General features: G+C 39.6%; 2 protein-coding genes across 3 annotated transcripts in view; both read left to right on the plus strand.

Moving 5' to 3' along the window:
• LOC133526400 (stress-activated protein kinase JNK) overlaps positions 1-24,910 on the plus strand; it is a 483,516-nt gene that overhangs the window by 226,043 nt on the left and 232,563 nt on the right. The gene's annotated exons all lie outside the window — the stretch shown is intronic.
• The window catches only part of LOC133526393 (bone morphogenetic protein receptor type-1B), a 118,407-nt gene that overhangs the window by 85,300 nt on the left and 8,197 nt on the right, over positions 1-24,910 (plus strand). Inside the window, exons 1-2 of one of the 2 annotated variants that reach the window (XM_061863004.1) lie at positions 15,719-16,030; positions 21,494-21,681. In XM_061863004.1, the coding sequence (XP_061718988.1) occupies positions 16,021-16,030; positions 21,494-21,681 (198 nt within the window). In that variant the 5' untranslated portion in view covers positions 15,719-16,020. Of the gene's footprint in view, positions 1-15,718; positions 16,031-21,493; positions 21,682-24,910 lie in introns of those variants that run through there. The other variant, XM_061863005.1, reaches the window with a different exon arrangement.

A 24,910-nucleotide genomic window follows, 5' to 3' on the forward strand; every position in this document is an offset into this window, starting at 1 on the left:
TTTTTTTTATTGGTACAGGGCTTAAAAAGAAAAATAAATGTAAAAACGGTCCCCTTTTTTTAGTTTTCACTTTTTACTATACCAGAACGGTATTTTTATCTTTTTGTCAAAGTTTTCAAGCCATATGAGCGCTCTGCTCATTCACTTATGAGCTTATTAGTTTTGTAACTCTAGTAGTGTAAGTTGAGACTCTTACGTCGCCCCAGGTGGTCTCTTAATGTCTCATAACCTACTCTTATGTTGATCTCAGTATTTTAAAACCATTGTTTAAGACCGCTTAAAAATCAGCTTAACTTAATCTAAGACGATTCCGGTTGGGCAAATCCAAATCGCTTTAAATAAATGTGTAATAATCTAGATTTATTAGCATTTACAATTATATATTTCGATAGAACGTGCAAGATAGTTTGATAAAGGAATAACGCATTAAGTGTGTACGGTTTTCGTAAGTTTACAGCAGTTTTTCGCTTGGGCGGCGCGTGCGGTCAAGAGTCGATGCGTGGGCGCACGGTTACAGCACGCATGAGCCACGCCTACGACACCTTCAGAATATGTTACACCGGTTTCGTAAAATGTTACATCTTAGTACAAAACTTAAGTTAGTTATGCCTTTAAGTTACGGAGAGCAGGATTGACTTGAACTTTTGCTATTGCACTTAAGAGCCCTTATTCCTTGGAGCATTCTCCGATTTCACGAAATAACGCTCGATAGATGGCGTTGGCGCTCGGTACGCGAGCGCCGGCAACGCGACGCGCGTTTCAATGCAGACTAGAATAATCTTGATAGTTTTCAATATAATTTCAAGCAACATTAATTTTAGTGTTATATGATATCATATGGGCACTCTTTATTTTATTTTATATGCACAGTAGTTTTTTTTTATGTACACTACTACTAAGTGTACAGACTACAGAGTGTACTACAACCCTTGCTCTTTATTCTGTCTCTTTCACACCAATGGAAAATGAAAAAGTTAGTAAATGACTGCAGGTATAAATAAAGTATATTAGTGCGATAGAGAGACAGATAGTGTTTCGTTGTCGTGACGTAAAAGATTGTCATGTTGGCTATGCACCCATGGCGCCTAGCCAAGAAGCCAATCGATTGCACATATTAGTGCGATAGAGAGACAGTAGTGTTTCGTGGTCGTATCGTAAACGATTGGCATGTTGGCTACGCACCCATGATACCTAGCCAAGAAGCCAATCGATTGCACATATTAGTGCGATAGAGAGACAGATAGTGTTTCCTTGTCGTATCGTAAACGTTTGGCATGGTGGCTACGCACCCATGCTGCAGTCAAGATGCCAATCGTTTGCGCACATTAGTGCTGTAGAGTTTCAGTTTTATTTGAAATCACGTTAGGGTTTGTATTATTATTTTTGACCCGAATGAAGTCCATCCAGGTTCTCATGATGGAGTCAGGAGTTGGTCACCAGGAGGCCTACCGCGAACCACGTTCGACGTGTTGACTCTCTGTCGCACTTGTAAATTCGTACGTAAGTGTGATAGGGAGGTAACTCGTCGAACGTGGTTCGCGGTAGGCCCTCTGAACTCCTAATCTATTCATTATAATTCCATCGTGTTTGGGCTCAAAAGATTTGCCCTGACGAACACCCTCGATCTAGATGAGGTCCAGGGTCTCATGACGGAGTCAGGAGTTGGTCACCAGAACTCCCCAGAACTTCCAATCTACTCATCATAACTCCATCATGTTTGGGCTCAATAGATTTGCCCTGATGAGCACCATCAATCTAGATGAAGTTCAGGGTCTCATGATGGAGTCAGGAGTTGGTCACTAGAACTCCTAATCTACTAATTATAATTCCATCGTGTTTGGGCTCAATAGATTTACCCTGACGAGTACCATCGATCTAAATGAAGTCCAGGGTCTCATGATGGAGTCAGGAGTTGGTCACCAGAACTCCTAATGTACTCATTATAATTCCATCGTGTTTGGGCTCAATAGATTTGCCCTGACGAGTACCATCGATCTAAATGAGGTTCAGGGTCTTATGATGGAGTCAGGAGTTGGTCACCATAATTCCTAATCTACTCATCATAACTTCATCGTGTTTGGGCTCAATAGAGTTGCCCTGACGAGCACCATAAATCTAGATGAGGTCCAGGGTCTCATGATGGAGTGAGGAGTTGGTGCTAGAACTCCTAATCTACTCATTATAGATCCATCGTGTTTGGGCTCAATAGATTTACCCCGACAAGCACCATCAATCTAGTTGAAGTCCGCGGTCTCATGATGGAGTCAGGAGTCGGTCACTAGAACTCCTAATCTACTCATTATAATTCCATCGTGTTTGGGCTCCATAGATTTGCCCTGACGAGCACCATCGACCTATCTTCGATCTATCGAAATCTTTTGAGCCCAAACACGATGTAATTATAATGAGTAGATTAGGAGTTCTGGTGACCAACTCCTGACTCCATCATGAGACCCTGGACCTCATCTAGGTCGATGGTGTTCGTCAGGGCAAATCTTTTGAGCCCAAACACGATCGAGTTATGATGAGTAGATTAGGAGTTCTGGTGACCAACTCCTGACTCCAGCATGAGACCCCGGACCTCATCTAGATCGATGGTGCTCGTCAGGGCAAATCTTTTGAGCCCAAACACGATGGAATTATAATGAGTAGATTAGGAGTTCTAGTGACCAACTCCTGACTCCATCATGAGACCCTGGACTTTATCTAGATTGATCGTGCTCGTCAGGGCAAATCTATTGAGCCCAAACACGATGAGGTTATGATGAGTAGTTTAGGAGTTCTGGTGACCAACTCCTGACTCCATCATGAGACCCTGGACCTCATCTAGATCGATGGTGTTCGTCAGGGCAAATCTATTGAGCCCAAACACGATGGAGTTATGATGAGTAGATTAGGAGTTCTAATGACCAACTCCTGACTCAATCATGAGACCCTGGACCTCATCTAGATTGATGGTGCTCGTCAGGGCAACTCTATTGAGCCCAAACACGATGAGGTTATGATGAGTAGTTTAGAAGTTCTGGTGACCAACTCCTGACTCCATCATGAGACCCTGGACCTCATCTAGATCGATGGTGTTCATCAGGGCAAATCTATTGAGCCCAAACACGATGGAGTTATGATGAGTAGATTAGGAGTTCTGGTGACCAACTCCTGACTCCATCATGAGACCCTGAACCTCATTTAGATCGATGGTGCTCGTCAGGGCAAATCTATTGAGCCCAAACACGATGGAGTTATGATGAGTAGATTAGGAGTTCTGGTGACCAACTCCTGACTCCATCATGAGACCCTAGACCTCATCTAGATCTATGGTGCTCGTCAGGGCAAATCTTTTGAGCCCAAACACGATGGAATTATAATAAGTAGATTAGGAGTTCTAGTGACCAACTCCTGACTCCATCATGAGAACTTGGACTTCATCCGGGTCAAAAATAATAATGCAAACCCTAACGTAATTTCAAGTAAAAATGCGTTTTTCAGAAAATCGCCGCCAAATAACACTAGACCCTACTCATAGTGTTGTGTTCCTGCCGGTGAGTAAGGTTGCCAGAGCTCAACAAGGGGAGGGAGGGGGTTAGAGTCGGCAACGCGCATGTAACTCCTCTGGAGTTGCAGGCGTTCATAGGCTACGGATACTGCTTACCATCAGGCGGTCCGTAAGCTTGTTTGCCACCGACGTAGTATAAAAAAAAGGACCACTGAAAATCCATCAATAAGCGAGAGTCTGTTGTTAAGCATAGTGTAAAAAATGAACTTTTATTAAGATTTTCTAATCGCAGTATATAGCACTTCTCGGAACTCCGTAGCTGATTACGAACGCAACGAATGCCTTACAATCGAGCACAGGTCCATCCTCTAAGCGCGCTCCGCGCGGACTGAGAGCGTGGCGTCCGTGCTGCGTGATTTATACGTGTTTAAAAAAAATATAAATTTACGGCAATGTGGGTCCCATAGTTATGATTTTTTTTTATAGATTAACATGAAGTTACAGTTTGCTATAATATTATTTTTAAAGCAAAATATGCGTACAATTTGCGTAAAAAAAATATAATAAAACCCTGTTTTCGCCAAAAAAATGAAGAAAACTCGGAAGGTATTTTATCAGTTTTTTCAAATGAATCTTCGATTGTTAATCATTCCAGCCCCTCGTACGAGATATGTTGAATCAAACTGTAGTCATTCATGTACCAAATGATTCTTGTTTACAGCAAAATTGAGAACCGAAACGCCACATCTCACTGCAAAATTTGGAAAAGACTCCCAAAAAAACTCATTAAAAAAGAGGTTTAAAAGAGAAAATGAAAATTTGAACTGTTGGAGCCGCTAGTTTAGGAAACGATTATTTAAGTACGTTACAAGTTTTTGAATAAATACTAATAGTTACGTTGTAATCTTGAATGAAAAAGGAAGCATTTTACAAAATACGCTCGTCTGTAGGAATAAGGACTCTTAAATATGACGTTAAGTTTTTTTTTTGCGTGGGTTGCTGGCAATGGCGGTGCATTTTTATTTCTCGTCAAGTCATATATTTTGGGATTTTTAAGTAGGTTTATGACTATGTGGCACCATTGTTAAATAGAATTTTCAACAAGTAACTAATTCACGGTAAGTACGCTAATGCGCATTTAAAAGAAAAGTAAGTATTATTTTCTTTCAACTTCAACATTTATTCAGCATATAGGCGACAAGGGTACTTTAACACGTCAAATTACAAAAAAAAAACTAACATAATAATAATTAAAAACACAAACAGATACAAAAAAAATCTAAAATTATTTAGAGGTGTAAATATCTCTAAATGTCAGAACTAAATGATTTTGATATCAAATTATCCTTAGAGATGTATAGTCTCTAAGAGTCAACATTGGGTATAATTAAAACATTCATTGGGATAAAAGAAACATACGAGAACCGAATGAGGTATCTCACTAAATTGTACTTAAAAATAAAGTTAGCTTAAACAGACCAGTGTCCACAAACAGCACCCGTTCACGAGTATGACGCGTATCTCAGCCATCGCCTCCCTCAACCTTCATTCGGGAAAGTGGCTTTATTTTACAAATGATGCTATCAATAACTTATACACTTAAATGTTGAAATGCGTAACTTTCATACATTAATAGGTAGATAGGTACCAACTATTTCAATTGTAACTCATATTTAAGTTAAGTACTTCCAGAACGATAAGAAGAACGATATTTTTTGCTGTTGCGCGGGTGGGTATTATTTAATCTCCAAAATTAAAATCATGTTCCTATATTTTTTATCAATTTGACCTAGCTCTGTATGAATACCACGCGTAAAGATCCTCTTCTTTATCCCGCCCAAGTCGGCACCCACTCCAACATTGTATACAACATTGTATTGGTGGACAAAGTCTTGTTCATTATTTATGTGAATTCAGATTGCATTGTCACCACGTAGCCGTACGTCAATGTTAACAATATCGCGTCAATACACCTTTACGTCCCACATACACAATAATGTAGAACATATTTAGAATTGTGATGTTTTAATCTGGGTAAACGCTAATCGAATGTCTTACTTGAAGTGTATGATGACAAAGTGTTGTGATGAAGATTTGGTCGCCGTTGGTCGGTCAGAAAAAAACCGGCCAAGTGAGAGTTCGTTTTACTCGCGCATCAAGGGTTCCGTACAAACGTTCCGTTGAATTATCTCGTGTAACTATAAAGGCGAAAGACTTTTGATCAGAACTACCTATACCCCTATACTAAGTATAATTGTGTACGGCGACATCTATCTACAAATTGTCTAAGTAATTTGCGCGATGTAATGCACGTACCTATGTTGGTTTTTCGAGGATAATTCTCTATAATGTGAACCGATTACAAAAATTGTTCGTTTATTTGAAAAAAGATGTGTTTAATGTAATCTACTAGAAATGACAAGTGTAGTAAATACACGTAAAGTTGATTAAATTGCAAACCGAATTCTGAAATGTTTTTTGTTAGTTAAAAAAAAGTTATCAAAATAAAGGTCTGGTTATATTTTTCCTGTAAAATGTATAGTAATGTTAATATTATGTAAAATTTTCATAATGTTTCTTTGGTAACCTTCGGAGATAAGGGCATTGTTTTTTTTTCACATTGTCCTTGGTTTGGAATGTTCAATTTGATCTCTTTCAAATGATACCCCACTTGACCTAGTACTACTACTTTGCAATTTTGCCCACTCTTCATATTGGGCATTTTCCGTAGTTATTAAAAATAAAATAAAAAATAATACTTTCAATATAACTTGGTTAGTGTGTTTCATAACTATTCCAAATTTCAAATCGATAGCTTAAGTGGTTCTCGAGATATTTAGCGATGTGACAGACAGACAGAAGGACGGACGGACAGAGTCACACCATAAGGGAGGAACATTTTTGGTACGGAACCCTAAAAATGTGATTACTATCACCAGTATCGCACTACATAACATATTTGTAATATTTTATTACGTAAGAATACATTTGAATCGTATATAGTCGAATTTCTTGTGCTTCAGTTCTTTTTTGTGCTAATAAATTCTTATCTTAAATTAGATTAGACGCGGTTTCGAAAAGTCGACTGTATTATTTAATTGTCACTCCGGTTACATTATAGTTATTTACCTATATGTAAACCCCTAACACATTGCCAGTTTAAAACAAAGCCTGCACGCGACCCTGACTTAAGGGTTTTTTTTTAATACCACGACGGTGGCAAACAAGCATACGGCCCGCCTGATGGTAAGCAGTTACCGTAGCCTATGGACGCCTGCAACACCAGGGGCATTACATGCGCGTTGCCGACCCTTTAAAAACCTGTACACTCCTTTTTGAAGAACCCCATACTGTAGCCCCTCGGGAAAACCTCGGCAGGAAGCTCATTCCACAGCCGAAGCGTTCGCGGGAGGAAAATCCTCTTAAACCGCACAGTACGCGACCATTTAGGTTCTAGGGTGTGAGGATGAACACGAACGGCGAGCGGTGCGGTGATAGAAAGCGGCCGTTGGCATCATGTCAAACAATTCTTCAGAGCACAGCCCATTGTACAAGCGGTAGAACACACACAAGGAGGCAAAGTCTCTCCTTAGACTTAAAGGTTCAGTACCGCTTGTGAGTTTGGGATCGTCGACGATTCGTACAGGTAGTTAGGTAGTTAAATGAAAAACTTGAAAAAAAGTAGGTCTATTAACACATAAATCCTCAGCATTTACTTAAACTAATAGAATTTTCGGTCATATCTGTATTGTGGCAGCTATCACGAATCGCGATACGTAATCAAAATTCTGGTTAGTATCTTACTCTGTGTCTGAGTAGGTAGGTGTAAAGTTTGTTTTGAAATCTTTTCCTACACTCGTTAACTCGCCTACGATGCTTTTTGTATCGCTATTATGCCTCGATTGTCCGGTGTCAATCAAACTTCGACATCACTATGACTGGCACACAGAGATATTTGTATTTCTTTCACGGCATCATCGCCCACTGACGTATCTTTATCTCTTAATCTTTACATTCATTGACAGATCATTAATTACTTACATACATTAACGCCTCGAAATTGTTGTGTACTCAGAGTAATCTTTCGGATAGTCATATCATACAGCTATGAGTCTGCCAGTGTAACGACAAACAATCACTAACAGGTATACCGTCGCGGTATTGTGTTCCAAATGCGTAATAACTATTTTCTAGTGTAAATAGAAATCCTTATTCTTCTACACCGTAAGCAAATACGAGGAAACTCTGTAACGGTAACAGGTCTTGCTTTGATGGCCGCTTGCAACAGGCACCGTCTGGGCGCGTGACACACTTGACCAAAATAACCTCATCACAAGAAAAGCGGTTATCTCGACAAGATATGCAGCTACCTGATAGCCAGCGATAGCGGCCGCGCCCCTACAATTAAGATTATCGACCACGATTCAAAGATTATACGTCCTCAGTTATTGCAACAGATGACCTCAGTGGAATATTTTCGCTATCAAATCCAGGTTAAAACGTCTATTTCTAACATCCATAACTACATGTAAATTGATCGGAATTTTGCAAATCAAAGGGCCGAAGTTAATTTGTTGTAACATTACGTTATCAGAGTGCATTGACAATTAGCGTATTCGGCGGCGTTCCGGCGCGGCGCGGGCGCACGCACGACTCATTCACAGATAATGCAACGCGTTTTGTTGTTGTTTTGACACGGGTTTGAAATAGAACGGGGACCGTTATCGAACGCTTTAATAATCGAACGGCTTGAACTTGTGCCCTCTTCTTACCCAACTTGTCGATCAGAGCTGCCATTATTATGTCTTGGGTTACGCCCTGAGGGAAGTTCTTTCTCATCATCGACAATATCAATATTTACGCGTATAATTATGTTTATGAAAGTATTGGTTAACAGATTCTATTGATTTTGCATGCAATACCGAGCTCTGTTTATGCCGCGATTATAACACGAATTTACTTGTACCTGTACTTGATAAAATTTTCCTGATCATAAATCACCAAAAACTAATTACATCCATGATGTGAAACATCAGTATTTATTTTGATTGCAAAAAAGTAATTTTTATAAACCTGCGTATTACGAAGTGCTAATCTCCAAGTGTTTGTCCAATTGCATTCAGCAAATATAATTATCAATAACATAAGTACAATAGATACGCTATTTACGGCGTCATTCATGTAATCTTAACACGAGGAAAATAAAACATTCATTGTTTTCGAGGCCAGAAATGAACAATATTTAATTTTAGATTGTTTGTGTGAAAGCGGTAAAACAATCAGTACCCCTAGTGTAAATTTGATCGACATCATAACGTGACGAACGCGTTTGCGTTAAGTCTCATTTTGTATTTGAGTTTCCAAAACGTCCCGCTTGGCGCGCTCTTTCTAAATCCAATACAAAATGAGACTAAACGCAAACGCGTACGTCACGTTTGGAAATCGAATTTATTTACACTAGGGGTACAGATCCTTTCAGTTCATGAATGAGTAGGTAATGACATAATGACGTTGCTATTGCTGGCTCCGTGAATGTATCAATATGCATGAAATTCACAGAATTACCAATGAATGGCCTGCAACGAAATACAAAATAAGGATAATATTTTCAATAAGCATGAATCAGTGTATTTGTACTACTCATTGATGGAAAAAATTTATTGGTCTCATTTGGCATGAATTTTCCTTGGGTTTTGGTAGTCATTTGATGGAAACTCGGTTTTTTAGTAATCGATCGAAGTCATATTTTGTTACTGACACAGATTATGATCTATTAGGTAATGGTATGTTTTGTATCTGAGAACTATCAATGTCGTTATTGTAGAAATAGATTTTGTAAACAAACATCTCGATCAGCATCAACCACCTGCAGTTGTATCTTACCAAAATAATCTACACGTATAATTCATTGTATTAATTAAAAACTTGTTGATTTTTTCATAAGACCGTAAATTTTTTGCAATAAATTAGGTATGAAACGTAATGTACAAGCATTTTTAATTGATTGTAACCATTTTATTGTTCTAATAATAGCTGCAGTCATAAATAGTACTGATCACTTTGCTTGTAAATATTTGTTAAAATAATATTAACAACAGCTACCAAGTCGGGTTCAACGAATGTCTCGATAGCAACATGTCAATATTGAGTATTGACACGATCCACCGGTGTGAATTTTATCGTTTACCTGACGTGAGAAATGCTTATCAATACGATATATAGTTCAACAACCCAGCAGAAAGTTCAAGAATAGTGTGCTTAAACATTAAAACCATGAAACCTGCGTGTAGTTGATTTTAAACTGCCCACTATGAGACGATGATGCCTCAAAATTGCTTTAGCCTCCCGAGACCCAGAAGTAGTTGTCTTGTATTTGAATTTGGAACCCTTGGTTACACAATAAAAGTTCAAGATAGATTGTGGAATATGTACAAACATTTGTACGCAGGGTCTTAGGAGGCTAACGTCTTGACAGGCTAGCAAGACCCAATGTTTTAAACAATCTGGTCATGCAGTTTGGTCCTTTTGCTATATATCCACTATAAAAATAAATAAATAAAATAAAAAATAAATTTATTTTATTTCAGGCAAGCACCCATATACAATAAATTGATACATGTAAAATGACACAAAAGTGTAAAATATAAAATAACTGTAAAACAATAATATTTTTTTAAAGTTACAATTTAGAATAAAATAAAATAACTATTTTCGGTTCGCATCTTGATGCAGAGACAGCCAAAACCTACAGATTGGAGTGTGCAAATCCTCACTAATCGTGGCTAGGATACAGTTCTCAGAGCTGCGCAGCCTACTCCAAAAGGACGCCACTGTAGACTATTGATGTGGGACCGAGGAAATAACATAATACATGTTGTTTTAGCTGGTTTAAAGGAGCGCCTTTATTAAATTGGCTTTCACAAGTGCCTATTAAATATCAACAACACAAAGCTTTGGACTAAGACATTTAAGTAACTCGATTGGGGTCAATGAATCCTATTGGATCAATCTGGACTTAGCCCACAAGCGTAACTGAATCTATTATGTGGTAACAAATTCTAGTCTTTAAAGTTTGTAGTACAGTTATTTAATGGACTTTTCCGTTATACTTATCTTTCTGAAACGTTGTTATCTCTTAAGTTATCTATTGAAAAACAATATAAATATTAGACGCAATTTATGACTGACTTCCCAATAACATACGGATTAATACGATTAGGATTAACATGACACGGGTTAAGATAACCTCAAATAATGTTGCTGGAATTATTAGGGTTGTGCCAAATAATGATTTCCAATATCAGCTAATACCGCAAAGATAACGCCTTGATACTCATTGCAATCGCTCAACACTATCAAGAAGACCAACTCGAAATTATAAGATGCCTAGCGAGAGGTGCTAAAATGTAACATGCGATCATTTTTTTGGGAGCTAATTAGTAATTTTGCACCTATGGAAAAAGTTGGCATATTTGGGTGCTAGATGGATTCCAAAGATGTTGAATTTAGCACAAATCGGTATCATTAGCTTTTGCGCGTCGTTATCATGATAAGGTATATTTGGCAAGTCCGAGCATCACGAGAGTCGTACGTGACTCCTGCCACGGGACGTTGTATTGTAATTAGTTGTAATTTATAATTTATCTACCATCACTGTAATCGCTGGCACATGTTATGTTATCAATGAACTTAATACGGCAATTACTGAGAGTAGGTGATATCATCGAGGACTTCAGGAGCTCAGATTTATGTCTTTGTTTGATTAATATGGAAAATAAGTAGTGTAGTAGTGTTCGATTTCCTATCGAGGTGGCCTATGAATTCTACAATAGGTTGGTAGAGCCCGCTGTAGAGTCACCCACAATGATTATTTACACAAGTTGCAGTTGTCAAAAGGGACTGGCCCTCTTTGCAGAATTTCAATTAGATGTACCATTTGATAGTACCGCTCACGCATCATCGGTAGAACATGTTAAACTATTACCTACCAAAGAGTAAGTACCTCATTATTGAAAAATAACAACCATACAATATATCTTATAATTCATATAAACAAACTCTCCCAGAAAACAAACTTTAGATAGCAGCAATGTCAACAGGTGTATCAAGAAAACAGCCGGGGTGACGAATTGCTATCGGACACCACCGTGCCAATATTAGACCAGCACAAGTGCTACGCAAATTAAGCAGCAAGCATTACGACGACAATCTCGAGTAAAGGTCCCATTAGATACTTCGTGGTGGCCAAGGTATTCACAAATATCAGAACAAAGCCTGTTGAAGTGCGTGTTCAGATATCTGTGAGCACCTTGGCCTGTCCGATATTTCTGGTTTCACGAATTGCCATCAGAGTGTCGACGATGGTACCAGGCCTTCCAGTTTTAAAGCCAGTCAGCAATAAATGTCTAACGTATCAATAACATAAACCTTAGACGTCATAAAACTTATGGATAGCCGTAAACTTACTTATAAAACTGGATGTTTATATAAATTTGACTTATGTTCGAACTAGGAAAAAAACGTCTTTATGACCTATTCAAATCAAAGGTTTTGTTGCGATCAAATTTAAATACCCCATATATAAAGAAACAAAAAAAATGCTTTATTCAGAAGGCATTGTAAACGCTACAACAGTGACTATTAAATCCTAAGGTATAAATCAATAAAAACGCCTGTTGGTTATTCAAAAATATAATAGAACCCCCTATGTCATTATAATATGAACCGAAACACCTAACGGCAGAAACGAAATACCACTACTCGAGATTAAGGGTGTGTAAAAACTATTACGTAACCTGCGTTTAACCTGATACTCCTTAATCCTTGAGGGCACAAAAAATGGACCCTGCCCCGGACACATTCCCAGCGCAAGTAGACATTCGACTCGAGAAAACCAGTATAACTTTAGCTTATCACTCTAACAAAATGGGAGATGGTGTATATGAATTATGCTGGTATATCTAAGACGAATGCTCGGATGCGGTTGTTAAGACGCAGGAATAAGATCGGCGCGGGCGCAGGGAGGCGCGGGCCGCGTGGCACCTCCGAGGCGCGCCACGCTGCCGCCGAATAAATTACTCCCTATCGCCCCGCTCTCCCCGCCCGGGACTCTTATCGATCGTGTAGGATTATCCAGAGGTCGCATGGGTGTGGTGTGACCCCTGGACCTTACATGATCCGAACGGAATGCCATTTGCACGATCACGACAATTTGTAGTTATACAGAATAGTAACATTGTTGTAGTGTTTACACTGAAGGAAAATTGAATTGCTCCTTTATGGTCATCGTATTCTCGTGAAAATTAACCCAAACGTGAAATTCCCAGAAAATTATAATTTGGACCCGGGTATGTCCTTAAACTACGTCCAAAAGATTGGTTTGGGCACTGTGAATGTTATCGCGCTTTGTGTGGTAGGGCACAGCACAGCGTACTTCATTCCAAATTTAGAGCAAGGCCCAACTGGGGAAGTACCTCCACGTTACAGAAAACCGTAGCCAAATAACACTAAACCCTACTCGGTACTCATAGTGTTGTGTTCCTACCGGTGCTAGAACTCAACGAGGGTGTTAGGGTCGGTAACGTGCATGTAACACTTCTGGAGTTTCGGGCGTCCATAGGTTACGGAGACTGCTTACCATCAGACATAGTATAAAAAAAGTGAACGCTACTGGTGAACTGTCGAATTTTAAGTCGCAAATAGTGGCAAAGTTGTTATGATACAGGGCAATATCAACAGGATTCGAAAATCTTTGTTGAAATGCACCTCTGTTTATAACTCAATTGCGTCGTATCCATACGAGCATGATACATGTAGCTATCACAGATAGACATCAATAGCGAGCAATAATGTTTGATGTCTGTTAAATCTTGATAAATTGGCCTTTTATAGTTACTCCGAAACATCGAATCGGATACATCGCATCGTGTATAAATCGACGCAGTTGCAAGAACTTGTGTCGCTATCGTATAGTATCGACATGCAACCCACTCGCGGCGAACATTGTGTGAAAGTTGTAAGTACCTGCCAAGCGTCGGACGATTTGTACGCGCGATGTGATTTATAGATTTAATCGCCATGCTCTGACGAGCTTTTGATCGGCTCAGATGTCGTCGCACTTCCCACGAGAAAATGTCAGGCCTTTGTAATCAAGGTGGACTGATGATCTGGTCAAGATCGCAGGCACCGTTGGATAAAACGTAGTTGCGTGTTAGATCGTTGTCTCTACAACTGATCTCTATTCGTGGGTCTTCCTGACAATAGTATCCTGAGAGTATTTCAGCTCTCACTGGGAGCAGCATACTCACTGAACGTTTCCAGAATGGTATTAAATGAATACCTAATTGTTTCACTTAAAATACCGGTTAAGAAATAGGCCCGGGTCAGGTGTATTAGTCAACGTCAACTCAGTAACTCGGACATCCTTAAACTATTCGATCATGAACCATATTAAGCTAATAAACCCTATTATTTGCAAATCAATGCTCCGAGAACAATAGCACCGTATTGAGCGTGTAATTGGAATTTATAACGACTATTTGCATTCGGTTTGGCAATCGTCACTAGAATCTCCGATTCGGTCGGTACTCGACGCGATTTGGGCCTTGGGATGCATTAAAGCATTATCTGGCATTCTATCCCATTCGCTTTCAGAGCTCAAGCGAATCGCATGTTCAAGCGCTTAGGAAGCTACCGCTAATGACCTACTTGCAAAATTTCTATTTGGCAAAACCCTCGTACGGTCAAGGAATTAAATTTCAGTACCATTTCGTACCTACCTTGTCATAGGGACAATAAATAGTATGAGGTCCCCAGCGACTTTCATATTGATTGTCACTGTGACAAGGTAAGGTAATTAAATTCTTTGACTGTATCTACGTTCATCAGTAATAGCCTTGTTTTTGGTGGGGTGGTCCTTGAAGAGATTTCCTTTTCTAGAACTAGGGCTGAGTCTGTGCTGAGTTTTAGCACTCTTTTGGCGATAAAAGAGAAACACTGGAACATTTTGCAAATGTGAATATTGGTGAAAGGGTCATAGCGCAATTTTATGTCGCCTGAACGTTTGACTCGCATACACTCGGTAAGTGCTTGAGAATACGGCCTGCCGGCCTTCATTGCAATTGGTCGAGGATCGGGCCAAGACGTCCCACGTGCAACATATGGTCGTGAGTGCGCTTTTGTAACTAGTGTACACCTTCGAGAGAACAATGTCTTAATAGACTTTCAGGCTTTGAGTTAGTAGACGTTTTTCGTTCAAAGAAGCCCATGCAAGTCATGCATCTCCGTGACATGATCGAACCATATTTGCGTCAACCAACGCCTTACGGGGCAACCAGTTCCCCACGCAAGAGCAAGTCTATTGACGAAGCATTATTTACTTAACTGTATGAGGCCTGTCAGCTCGTTTCTAGTATATTACGACCCCGAGATTCGTAATATCTGTTCGTAATCAATGGTTAGCTTTCAACTGGTTCACCTGTATTGAAGCGATCCGCCAGCTTTGTGACTAGTCAAACTCTCTACAGCATCGACGGAAACGAACAAGCTCAAATAAGTCATTATAACATTTAACAACATGTCGGACGGCTATCGCTGTTGCGATTAACAACCTCGTGGATCGTGATTAACCAAGAACCGTAAGGTTTTATCGACAGTTGACATGATAACACGTGGGATGAGACTTCAAAACGCATCGTCGCTCGTAAAGAATGCCAAGTTCGGGCATAGGTATGTTTATAAACTGAAAACGTTACCAACTTTATGTCTTCCGTCAGAATTTTAAGTGAGTTTATTACACTCTTTTAACAGCCTGCCGAATAAAATGCCGTTAATAAAATATCCCATTATATTAAATTATTCGAAACATTTACTCTTCTAATTTTCTTATCTAAGTTGACTTGTTTTTGCCCAATTATAAATGAGTTATGTGTACTTTTCCTGCTACCAGTATAATCTCCTCTTTGTCTCGACAAAGAGTTAATTGTGTTGCTCGATAACCCGTTTCAAATTCAATGGGCTGATAAAATTCGGCGTCGCGACGAGATCGCGTAGAACAGTCGCATTTAAACAAGCTCGACGCTCATCTATCGCGGTATCTTAAGTGATCTAAACAGAATGCGCTATCTCGACGGCGTCAATGAATCGCATGCACTCGCGCGGATCAGTGATGCCTGACATGGATTGTGGCCGGGCGACTGGGTCGCTTTATCTCCGTACTCATGCCGTGGGTGGAGACGTAGCGTAGAGGCTGTGCTGTGCTGGGGTGCATAGTGCACGCGCGGGGCGCGGGGCGCTCCGGCCGCGCGGACAGGCCTCCCGTCATTCGTACCGCGCCCGCCGACCGAGCGAGACGCGCGTTTTGTTCGATCGTGTCGCGAAGTTCGCCACTCCCGTGAGACGGCGTGTGTTGTGACTGACTATAAACTTAGTGGTGTAAAAATAAAGCCGGCGACAGACGGCGGCGTCCCGGGTTATATTTAAATGATAGCGCGGACTCGGAGCCGGGCTCGCCTCCACTCGTCGACGACATGAGGCTAAGTAAGTGCGACGCCTTCGTCCGACACCTAGACTAGATCATGAATCTAGCCCTGCTCGAGTCACGACCGCGACGGGTCCTGTGTAACGCTCCAATCGGATTAACTTCCCATGTACTTATAATGCGACCTGTTGTTATACGTTACTGCATCGCCACAATCAGTGTTGTGTTTGTTTCATGTGTTTTGCTACAACTACAATGTTGGACAACTCGTCATTTCCTCGTTTATTTTTCCATTTCTCGGTAAAGACGGACTTTAATTCATTCTGCAAATAACATTCTTTTTTTTGCTCCGGGCTATGTGTCATCCATACCCTGCAAGTTATTTTCATAATTATCATCGTCTTATGGACAGTTACTTATATCCTGTTCACTGATCTGGTATGCTGCAACCTGCAACACATGAGATTCTTACAACACTTCTTAGCAATTAGTAGTTCTGCCATTCTCACTACATCCGTGTTTAATCAAAACGTGACTTGTCAAGATACCTTTAAAACCAATATCTTAAGTACATTCCAAGTCCACATTCGAATATAATGGCCAATATATTCAATTTAAATTGAATTTCACCGAACGCTATAGAAATATTCCTATTGTTGTTTTTACGGGGCTGTATCGGTGAATCTCGAGGTGGCCGGGCTTACCTGTTGCCCGCGCCAAAAAACAACCATCCTTTACACGGGCCCTTGGCAGATGGGCTCCGTCGCCATCCCTGCTCGCTTTTATACGTATTCCATTTTTAATGGCGTTCTATTACTTATGTTAGACGTTTATGATGATTAATCTGGATGTTCCTTGTGTTTTATTAACATTGAGATTTTTGTTGTATATTTAAATTTAGAAGGAACGAATTTTTACCTGATAATGCTTCACCTGCACGTCTATCCAACAGAAATTCGGCAGAAGTATAGTTTCTACCTTGAGAAAGATGCGAGGGTTTCATGGCATGAGGGTCGAACAAACTTTGCCTCCGGGTGAAACACAAAAATTTTTACCACACCAACGCGAGGAAAATATTAAATATAAAAAATAAAAAAATCAAACCAAATTAAATCTAAATGAACATAATAATAAAAATATTTCGAAATCATAATTTTAAAGTCAATTCTACCAGCTAACATAAGGAACAACTCAAAATTTACATCTGATTACTTTGCCCCACATGTGGATAAAATTCATCTTTCTCATTAGTTTTTGAACAATCAAGAGGGTCTTCTTTACCAGTTGGTGTGGTGAAAAAGCATTTGTCCTCCTTCCTTTCTGCCAGATGTCACACTAGATCTACCGACGTGTATCAAGTTAAAATCTTAAGGAGAGGAAGATACGAAGCATCAATCAAACATCTATATAAGACAAGAACTTATATTTGACGAAATGTAATTTGCTTCGATTTGCCATACAAGTTGTTCGAAAGATCTTTACAAACACTTCGCCAACTGTACTTTTTGCGCGCTAACATATTGCCCTCAAAGCCACGTTCACACGCCATAACACTTAATGAAGTCCATTCCAGCTGATTAGGAGTTCACTATGATAGCATAATTGCCTGATGTCTGGATCGAGATTGGCAGGGCGCGCTAATCGGCCCTTGTTTATTTGCATAATATCGCTTGTTGTAATTGCTGTGATCGCCGCGACCTGTCGCGCCAGTAACCGATCTTAATTGCAGCTCGGCTAATTGATTTTTCATTCACTAACCAACGATCCAGTTTCCTGGTCTCCGTAAGATTAAAATCTGCCATCAATATGGCACGTTTTCCGATACCGTCATATTAATTTCTTTTTTGGGGTAAAGCAAGCTGAATAACCATAAAAACCTTAAAATATTGCAAAATTTATAGAGATTTTAGGAGCAAAATTTTCAAAATCCTATTCAGATTAAGGTACTAATTTATAGTAGGTATAAAACCTGGTGCTCTACTGAAGCATATATGTGATGGTGGCCGGCAAAACGTCCCAATTTGTCGCTTGCCATAAGAACACGTCCTGTTTGTTTGGATGTTTATACGAATAACCTGTCAAGGCGTCCTTATGGCAAGCGACAAAGTGGGACGTTTTGCCGGCCGCGGTCACATATTTCGATTTATCTATACTATTAGAAGAAATTGATATACTATTATCAAAAAGTAAAGTTAACTAATATTTCAATTGTTTTAATACAATAAGACCTATCTTATTTTCGTTAACCAATGGAATTCTAACATGAGAATTACCTACATTATATTTCTGTATTGTACACTTGTACAGTACTTGTATAGTAGGTAATCTCAAAGCTGTCTTGCAAATAATTATGAACAGACGGAGTGAGCCATTACATCTTTCCAACGTCATTTTGCTAAAGCGGGGGACGCTCATGCTCTTCAGCAAAGTGTACGTTTTTCAGGCCCAAAGGTATCCCCGAGCCCTCCTCATCCTTTCCGAGTCCTAATTTCCTATTTCTTCCATCTCTTCTTAATTCTCTCGAGTAGTTTTCTTATCGAGTATGAATGGCTGGTTTTCCTCAAGCCGTCCTGTTCAGTTGTTCACAGATGTGTGGACTTGGCACGCTCGCACTGTGTTGTAATGCTATATATCTCATAGTTCAAAAAGAGTTAATTACCAGTCTTCTACGTTGACAGTGGCTGTAGCTTATATGCAGTCTGTTTTAAAATTTAATTTGACATGATTTACTTGCCTTGATGCTAATTCGGATGCCAGGAGCTGAAATCATGTGCTTTTACGTCAACGGCAGTTTAAGGATTTCTGTATTCGCCAGGATAGGTGCAATCCATCTGTCGCCATGAATTCGTAAAAAACCGGATAAGTGCAAGTCGCACTCGCCCGCAGAGGATTCCATACTTTTTAGTATTTGTTGTTTGCTGGGAAAATTTCAACTGTCTATCACGGTTCATGAGATACAGCCTGGTGACAGACGGACGGACAGCGGAGTCTTAGTAATAGGGTCCCGTTTTACCCTTTGGATACGGAACCCTAAAAACAGGCCGCTTCGAATTAATCAATGGCGCACGTAAAGCATATGTGCGAAATGGACTAATTATAAATAGCATTAATGGTTGCAAAGTTGGGAATAAAATAATCTTCAACAAACCTTAATTATGACAATTTGAAGCAGGTGTGTTTAAATTATTGTTTAAGGAACACATAATTACGTAATTCAGGGTAATCAGTAATCACCTGAGACTACATGCTTTCTTAGTAGATTCTAGATGTGTTATTAAGAGATAATCGTCGTTGATAGTCGCGATAATCTCGTCGCTTCATAAGTCCGCTGTGCTGTGATTGGGTACATTGAATGCGCTCGCGGATGTGACGTGACAGCGTGAATGTCATGCTGAATTAATTGCAAGTGCAAACTCATTGGTCTGATATCATCCACGTTTACTGGAATAATTTGATACCGTATATGTCTGTAAACCGGATTTTTAAATCGAGAAAAGCGTAGTTAACAAAAGATTCAATTAGCAAAATAGTTGATATATAGTCCGTATATTTTATCGTCACAGTGTTTGTGATACGTATAATATAAACATAGTTTTAAAAATATAGGTGTATTGCACTATAACGCGTTATAAATAACTACATAGCGACCTGTCCCGGCTTCGCATGCGTTACACAAAACCTTAATAAATTATATACTTACCTAAAAACCTTTCTCAAGAATCACTCCATTAATAACTGAAAACCACATGAAAATCCGTTCAATCGTTTTTGAGTTTTAAATACAAACAGACAGACGCGGCGGGGGACTTTGTTTTATAAGGTGTAGTGAAGTGACCGCGGACAGTTAGGTACAGAATTCATTCTAGGCCTAACAGTGGCTGTAACTGTTGCAAGATCTAATGTTTCCTCTGTTAAACTGCTGTTGACCGTGTTAGAATTCTGGAAATTATGTGGATAGTTATGCCAGTTCTGGGTAATCCCCGAGAAAAGTCCGGGTGCCAAATTGCAGATGCATAATTGCGTTGTATGAGATAATAATTAAGAATATTGAGATATGACATATTTTTGTTTAATTTTGTACTAGATACACATTTAGCTCTGGAGTTGCAGGCGTCCATAGGCTGCGGTGACTGCTTACTATCAGGCGGGCCGTATGCTTGTTTGCCACTGACGTGGTATAAAAAAAATAAAAAAAATATAGGGGGGAAAGAGGATGAGAAAACTACAAGGTGCCTATTAGGAACCCGAGAATTTTTTTCCACGCATTTCTGAGGCCAAAAGAAGGAAAAAAATGTTATATAAGTTTAGTTCAATATCAAAAACAAAAAAGACATCTTTTTGTTATTTTTTTTTTCGATTTTTTTGTATATATTTGTACGTAAAATGTTAACGCTATTTGTAAATCTGTAACTAAGAAAGAACTTGAACTTTTTTTGTAAAACCTATGTTTTGCAAAGTGTTACTTGTCACTTTTTGACATCGATATCAATAAGGATATTTGGACTAGGTCCCATAGTGGCAACATCGCCATCAAAAAGGCGTTTTGCACTTAGTGACAATAAAAAGATGTTTTTTTTTTGTAAGTGGCTTTAACTCTGAAATTAGGCGAATTCCAAAAAAGTAGTATAGGACATTTTAGTGTTTAAATATGATCAGGAATACACTGTTAAAATTAAAAACCGTAAAACATGGAAATGATTCCAGTTTGAGATCTTAAGTACCTATAGGTACAGTCAGCATCAAAACTAGCGGATCAAATAACGCTTCATAAGTATCTACCATTCTGTAACAGCTTAATAAAAAGTGATGTCTTTAATATAGAACAACTAAGCCTGTAAAATATATACTTTTGAACGCGAATTTTAGAAATGTATCTATTTTTGGAAATGTTATCCGGAATAACAGATACTTTTGGCGCGTTGTTACATCCGCTACTTTTGATATAAATTTCAAGCTAATCTCTGACGTTACCTGCACGCTTTAGTAATTTACGACTTTGAATATCATGTCTGCCTTTACCTTCTCTTGCCTACACTTTAACGTATGTATACTAGTTTAGTATAGCGCAATACAAATTAAAACGTAATACCAAAAATGTATAGAAAAATTGCCTTTCTATTAATATTCTAGAATAAAAACATTACCAACAAGGCTCCGAACTGGTTTTTAAAATACCGGTGTACACCGGTTTATTTCGGTTTTACTAACTAATGGTTCGGTTTTCTAACTTTATTGTAACATAAAAAGCCGGTTTCTTCGACGAGCGACGCAACGGCCTGGTGGTGTGACACGTAAACATAGACACCGATATAGGAATAAACCGGTTCTTATTTTTCTAAACCGGTTAATTTGACAAGAGCTGTTCTCATAAAAACCGGTTTAAAAATTAACGGTTATCCGAGCGAAACCGAATTTTAAAGGTTTTGTGCCAAGTACATGATAACGATTTGGAAATTTAACCGGCTTCCGAGGCTTGATTACCAATGCATTTCGTTGCTAACGTTTTGCTTTTGTTTTTCCAGGCCGGGGCATAGACTGCGAGTGCGCGGGCGCGAGCGCGTGCCCGGACGGCTCCAACAACGGCACCTGCACCACCCAGGTCAACGGCTACTGCTTCGCCACCGTCGAGGAGGTGGAGACCGAGGCGGGCCTGGTCGAGCTCGAGCGCACCGCCGGCTGCCTGCCGCCCGACGAGTCGGGGTTCATGCAAGTGAGTACCACTGCCACCAAAGTTTGCGGGTCCAAGCCGGATCGAGCTGTAACTCATTTCTCCCGGGTTAGGCTGCGTTTCCATCAGATATGTGCGACGATGCATATCAAAGGGTGTGTTTGTTATTTACTTATATTCGCTCAGCGCAATTGTAGTAGACAATATTCTATTGGTTCTTAACAAACACATCCCTCGCGATGCATCCTCGCGCATCTCTAGCGGAAACGCCGCCTTAATGCATTGTACCCTATTTTATCGCATCTACTTAGGAAAATGGAATTGGTCGCAAAGCGTACCGTGTTTCAGCGAGAGTTGGACATCAGTTAATTTTAGGTATGGGATTTAATAAAAATATAGCTAAACGAAAAAACTTGTAGTAATAATTTGTCTTTAACAGGTATTTTTAATGACATGGCACTAAGTGAATTCACGATATTCCTGACTTGGTACTTTTGTAACCTGCATAAATATTAGTCGTCTCATTAAAACTTCCTCTGCGAGTAATATTACATTTGTTGATATTGCAAGACGTAACTAGGACATAGCCGGACTGACGTTTACATTGCTGATGTATAAAACTGTGCACACACTTTAATCACAAACAACCTAGCTACGCCGATAACGATAAGATTGTGTAACACGCCAGAAGATATATATTACGCGTGTACACACTGCGTCTTAATAAGGTTTTAGGCCGTCATTTTAATAAAAAAAATACATTATCCGTTCACAACAAAACATGCGGTTTTCGTTTAAAAAAAACTTGTAACAAGAAGAATCTACATTAATTTTATTTTTCTTTTCCTTTTGTAAGAATTCGATGTTTTCTGAACGAGTTACGTATTTGTACGGTTTGATTATATATATATATATTATAAAGAAAAGTAGCTACTGTATGTAATTGCATGATTTCTATAGTAGTCTAAATTGCATTTTTTTTCTTATTTAATGCATGTTAATTATAAGATGTAATGTTTTGAAAAGATGTGTCCCGCCGAGTTTCTTGCCGGTCCATATTGAGATACCCTCCTCCAATTGAGGGGGGATTTAAGAGGCCTTATTCCTACAGACGAGCGTATTTTGTAAAATGCTTCCTTTTTCATTCAAGATTACGACGTAACTATTAGTATTTATTCAAAAACTGATAAAGTACTTAAATAATCGTTTCCTAAACTAGGGGCTCCAACAGTTCAAATTTTCATTTTCTCTTTTAAACCTCTTTTTTAATGAGGTTTTTTGGGAGTCTTTTCCAAATTTTGCAGTGAGATGTGGCGTTTCGGTTCTCAATTTTGCTATAAACAAGAATCATTTGGTACATGAATGACTACAATTTGATTCAACATATCTCGTACGAGGGGCTGGAATGATTAACAATCGAAGATTCATTTGAAAAAACTGATAAAATACCTTCCGAGTTTTCTTCATTTTTTTGGCGAAAACAGGGTTTTATTATATTTTATTTCCGCAAATTGTACGCTTATTGTGCTTTAAAAATAATATTATAGCAAACTGTAACTTTATGTTAACCTATAAAAAAAAAATCGTAACTATGGGACCTACATTGCCGTAAATTTATATTTTTTTAAAACACGTATAAATCACGCAGCAGCGACGCCCCGCTCTCAGTCCGCGCGGAGCGCGCTTAGAGGACGGACCTGTGCTCGATTGTCAGGCATTCGTTGTGTTCGTAATCAGCTACGGAGTTCCGAGAAGTGCTATATACTGCGATTAGAAAATCTTAATAATAGTATGCCTAACAACAGACTCGCTTATTGATGGATTTTCAGTATTACTTTTTTTTTATACTACGTCGGTGGCAAACAAGCATACGGCCCGCATATGTACGCCTGCAACTCCAGAGGAGTTACATGCGCGTTGCCGACCCTAACCCCCTCCCAACCCTCGTTGAGCTCTGGCAACCTTACTCACCGGCAGGAACACAACACTATGAGTAAGGTCTAGTGTTATTTGGCTGCGATTTTCTGAAAAACACATTTTCACTTGAAATTACGTTAGGGTTTGCATTATTATTTTTGACCCGGATGAAGTCCAAGTTCTCATGATGGAGTCAGGAGTTGGTCACCAGAAATCCTAATCTACTAATTATAATCCCATCGTGTTTGGGCTCAAAAGATTTGCCCTGACGAACACCATCGATCTAGATGAGGTCCAGGGTCTCATGATGGAGTCAGGAGTTGTTCACCAGAACTCCTACTCTACTCATCATAACTCCATCGTGTTTGGGCTCAATAGAGTTGCCCTGACGAGCACCTTCAATCTAGATGAGGTCCAGGGTCTCATGATGGAGTCAGGAGCTGGTCACCAGAACTCCTACTCTACTCATCATAACTTCATCGTGTTTGGGCTCAATAGATTTGCCCTGATGAACACCATCGATCTAGATGAGGTCCAGGGTCTCATGATGGAGTCAGGAGTTGGTCACCAGTACTCCTAAACTACTCATCATAACCTCATCGTGTTTGGGCTCAATAGATTTGCCCTGACGAGCATCATCAATCTAGATAAAGTCCAGGGTCTCATGATGGAGTCAGGAGTTGGTCACTAGAACTCCTAATCTACTCATTATAATTCCAACGTGTTTGGGCTCAAAATATTTGCCCTGACGAGCACCATCGATCTAGATGAGGTCCAGGGTCTCATGATGGAGTCAGGAGTTGGTCACCAGAACTCCTAATCTACTCATCATAACTCCATCGTGTTTGGGCTCAATAGAGTTGCCCTGACGAGCACCATCAATCTAGATCAGGTCCAGGGTCTCATGATGGACTCAGGAGTTGGTCACCAGAACTCCTAAACTACTCATCATAACCTCATCGTGTTTGGGCTCAATAGATTTGCCCTGACGAGCATCATCGATCTAGATAAAGTCCAGGGTCTCATGATGGAGTCAGGAGTTGGTCACTAGAACTCCTAATCTACTCATTATAATTCCAACGTGTTTGGGCTCATGAGATTTGCCCTGACGAGCACCATCGATCTAGATGAGGTCCAGGGTCTCATCATGGAGTCAGGAGTTGGTCACCAGAACTCCTAATCTACTCATCATAACTCCATCGTGTTTGGGCTTAATAGAGTTGCCCTGACGAGCACCATCAATCTAGTTCAGGTCCAGGGTCTCATGATGGACTCAGGAGTTGGTCACCAGAACTCCTACGTTAGGGTTTGTATTATTATTTTTGACCCGAATGAAGTCCATCCAGGTTCTTAT

Source organism: Cydia pomonella, chromosome 16 (assembly GCF_033807575.1).
Source record: "Cydia pomonella isolate Wapato2018A chromosome 16, ilCydPomo1, whole genome shotgun sequence".
NCBI lineage: Eukaryota > Metazoa > Arthropoda > Insecta > Lepidoptera > Tortricidae > Cydia > Cydia pomonella.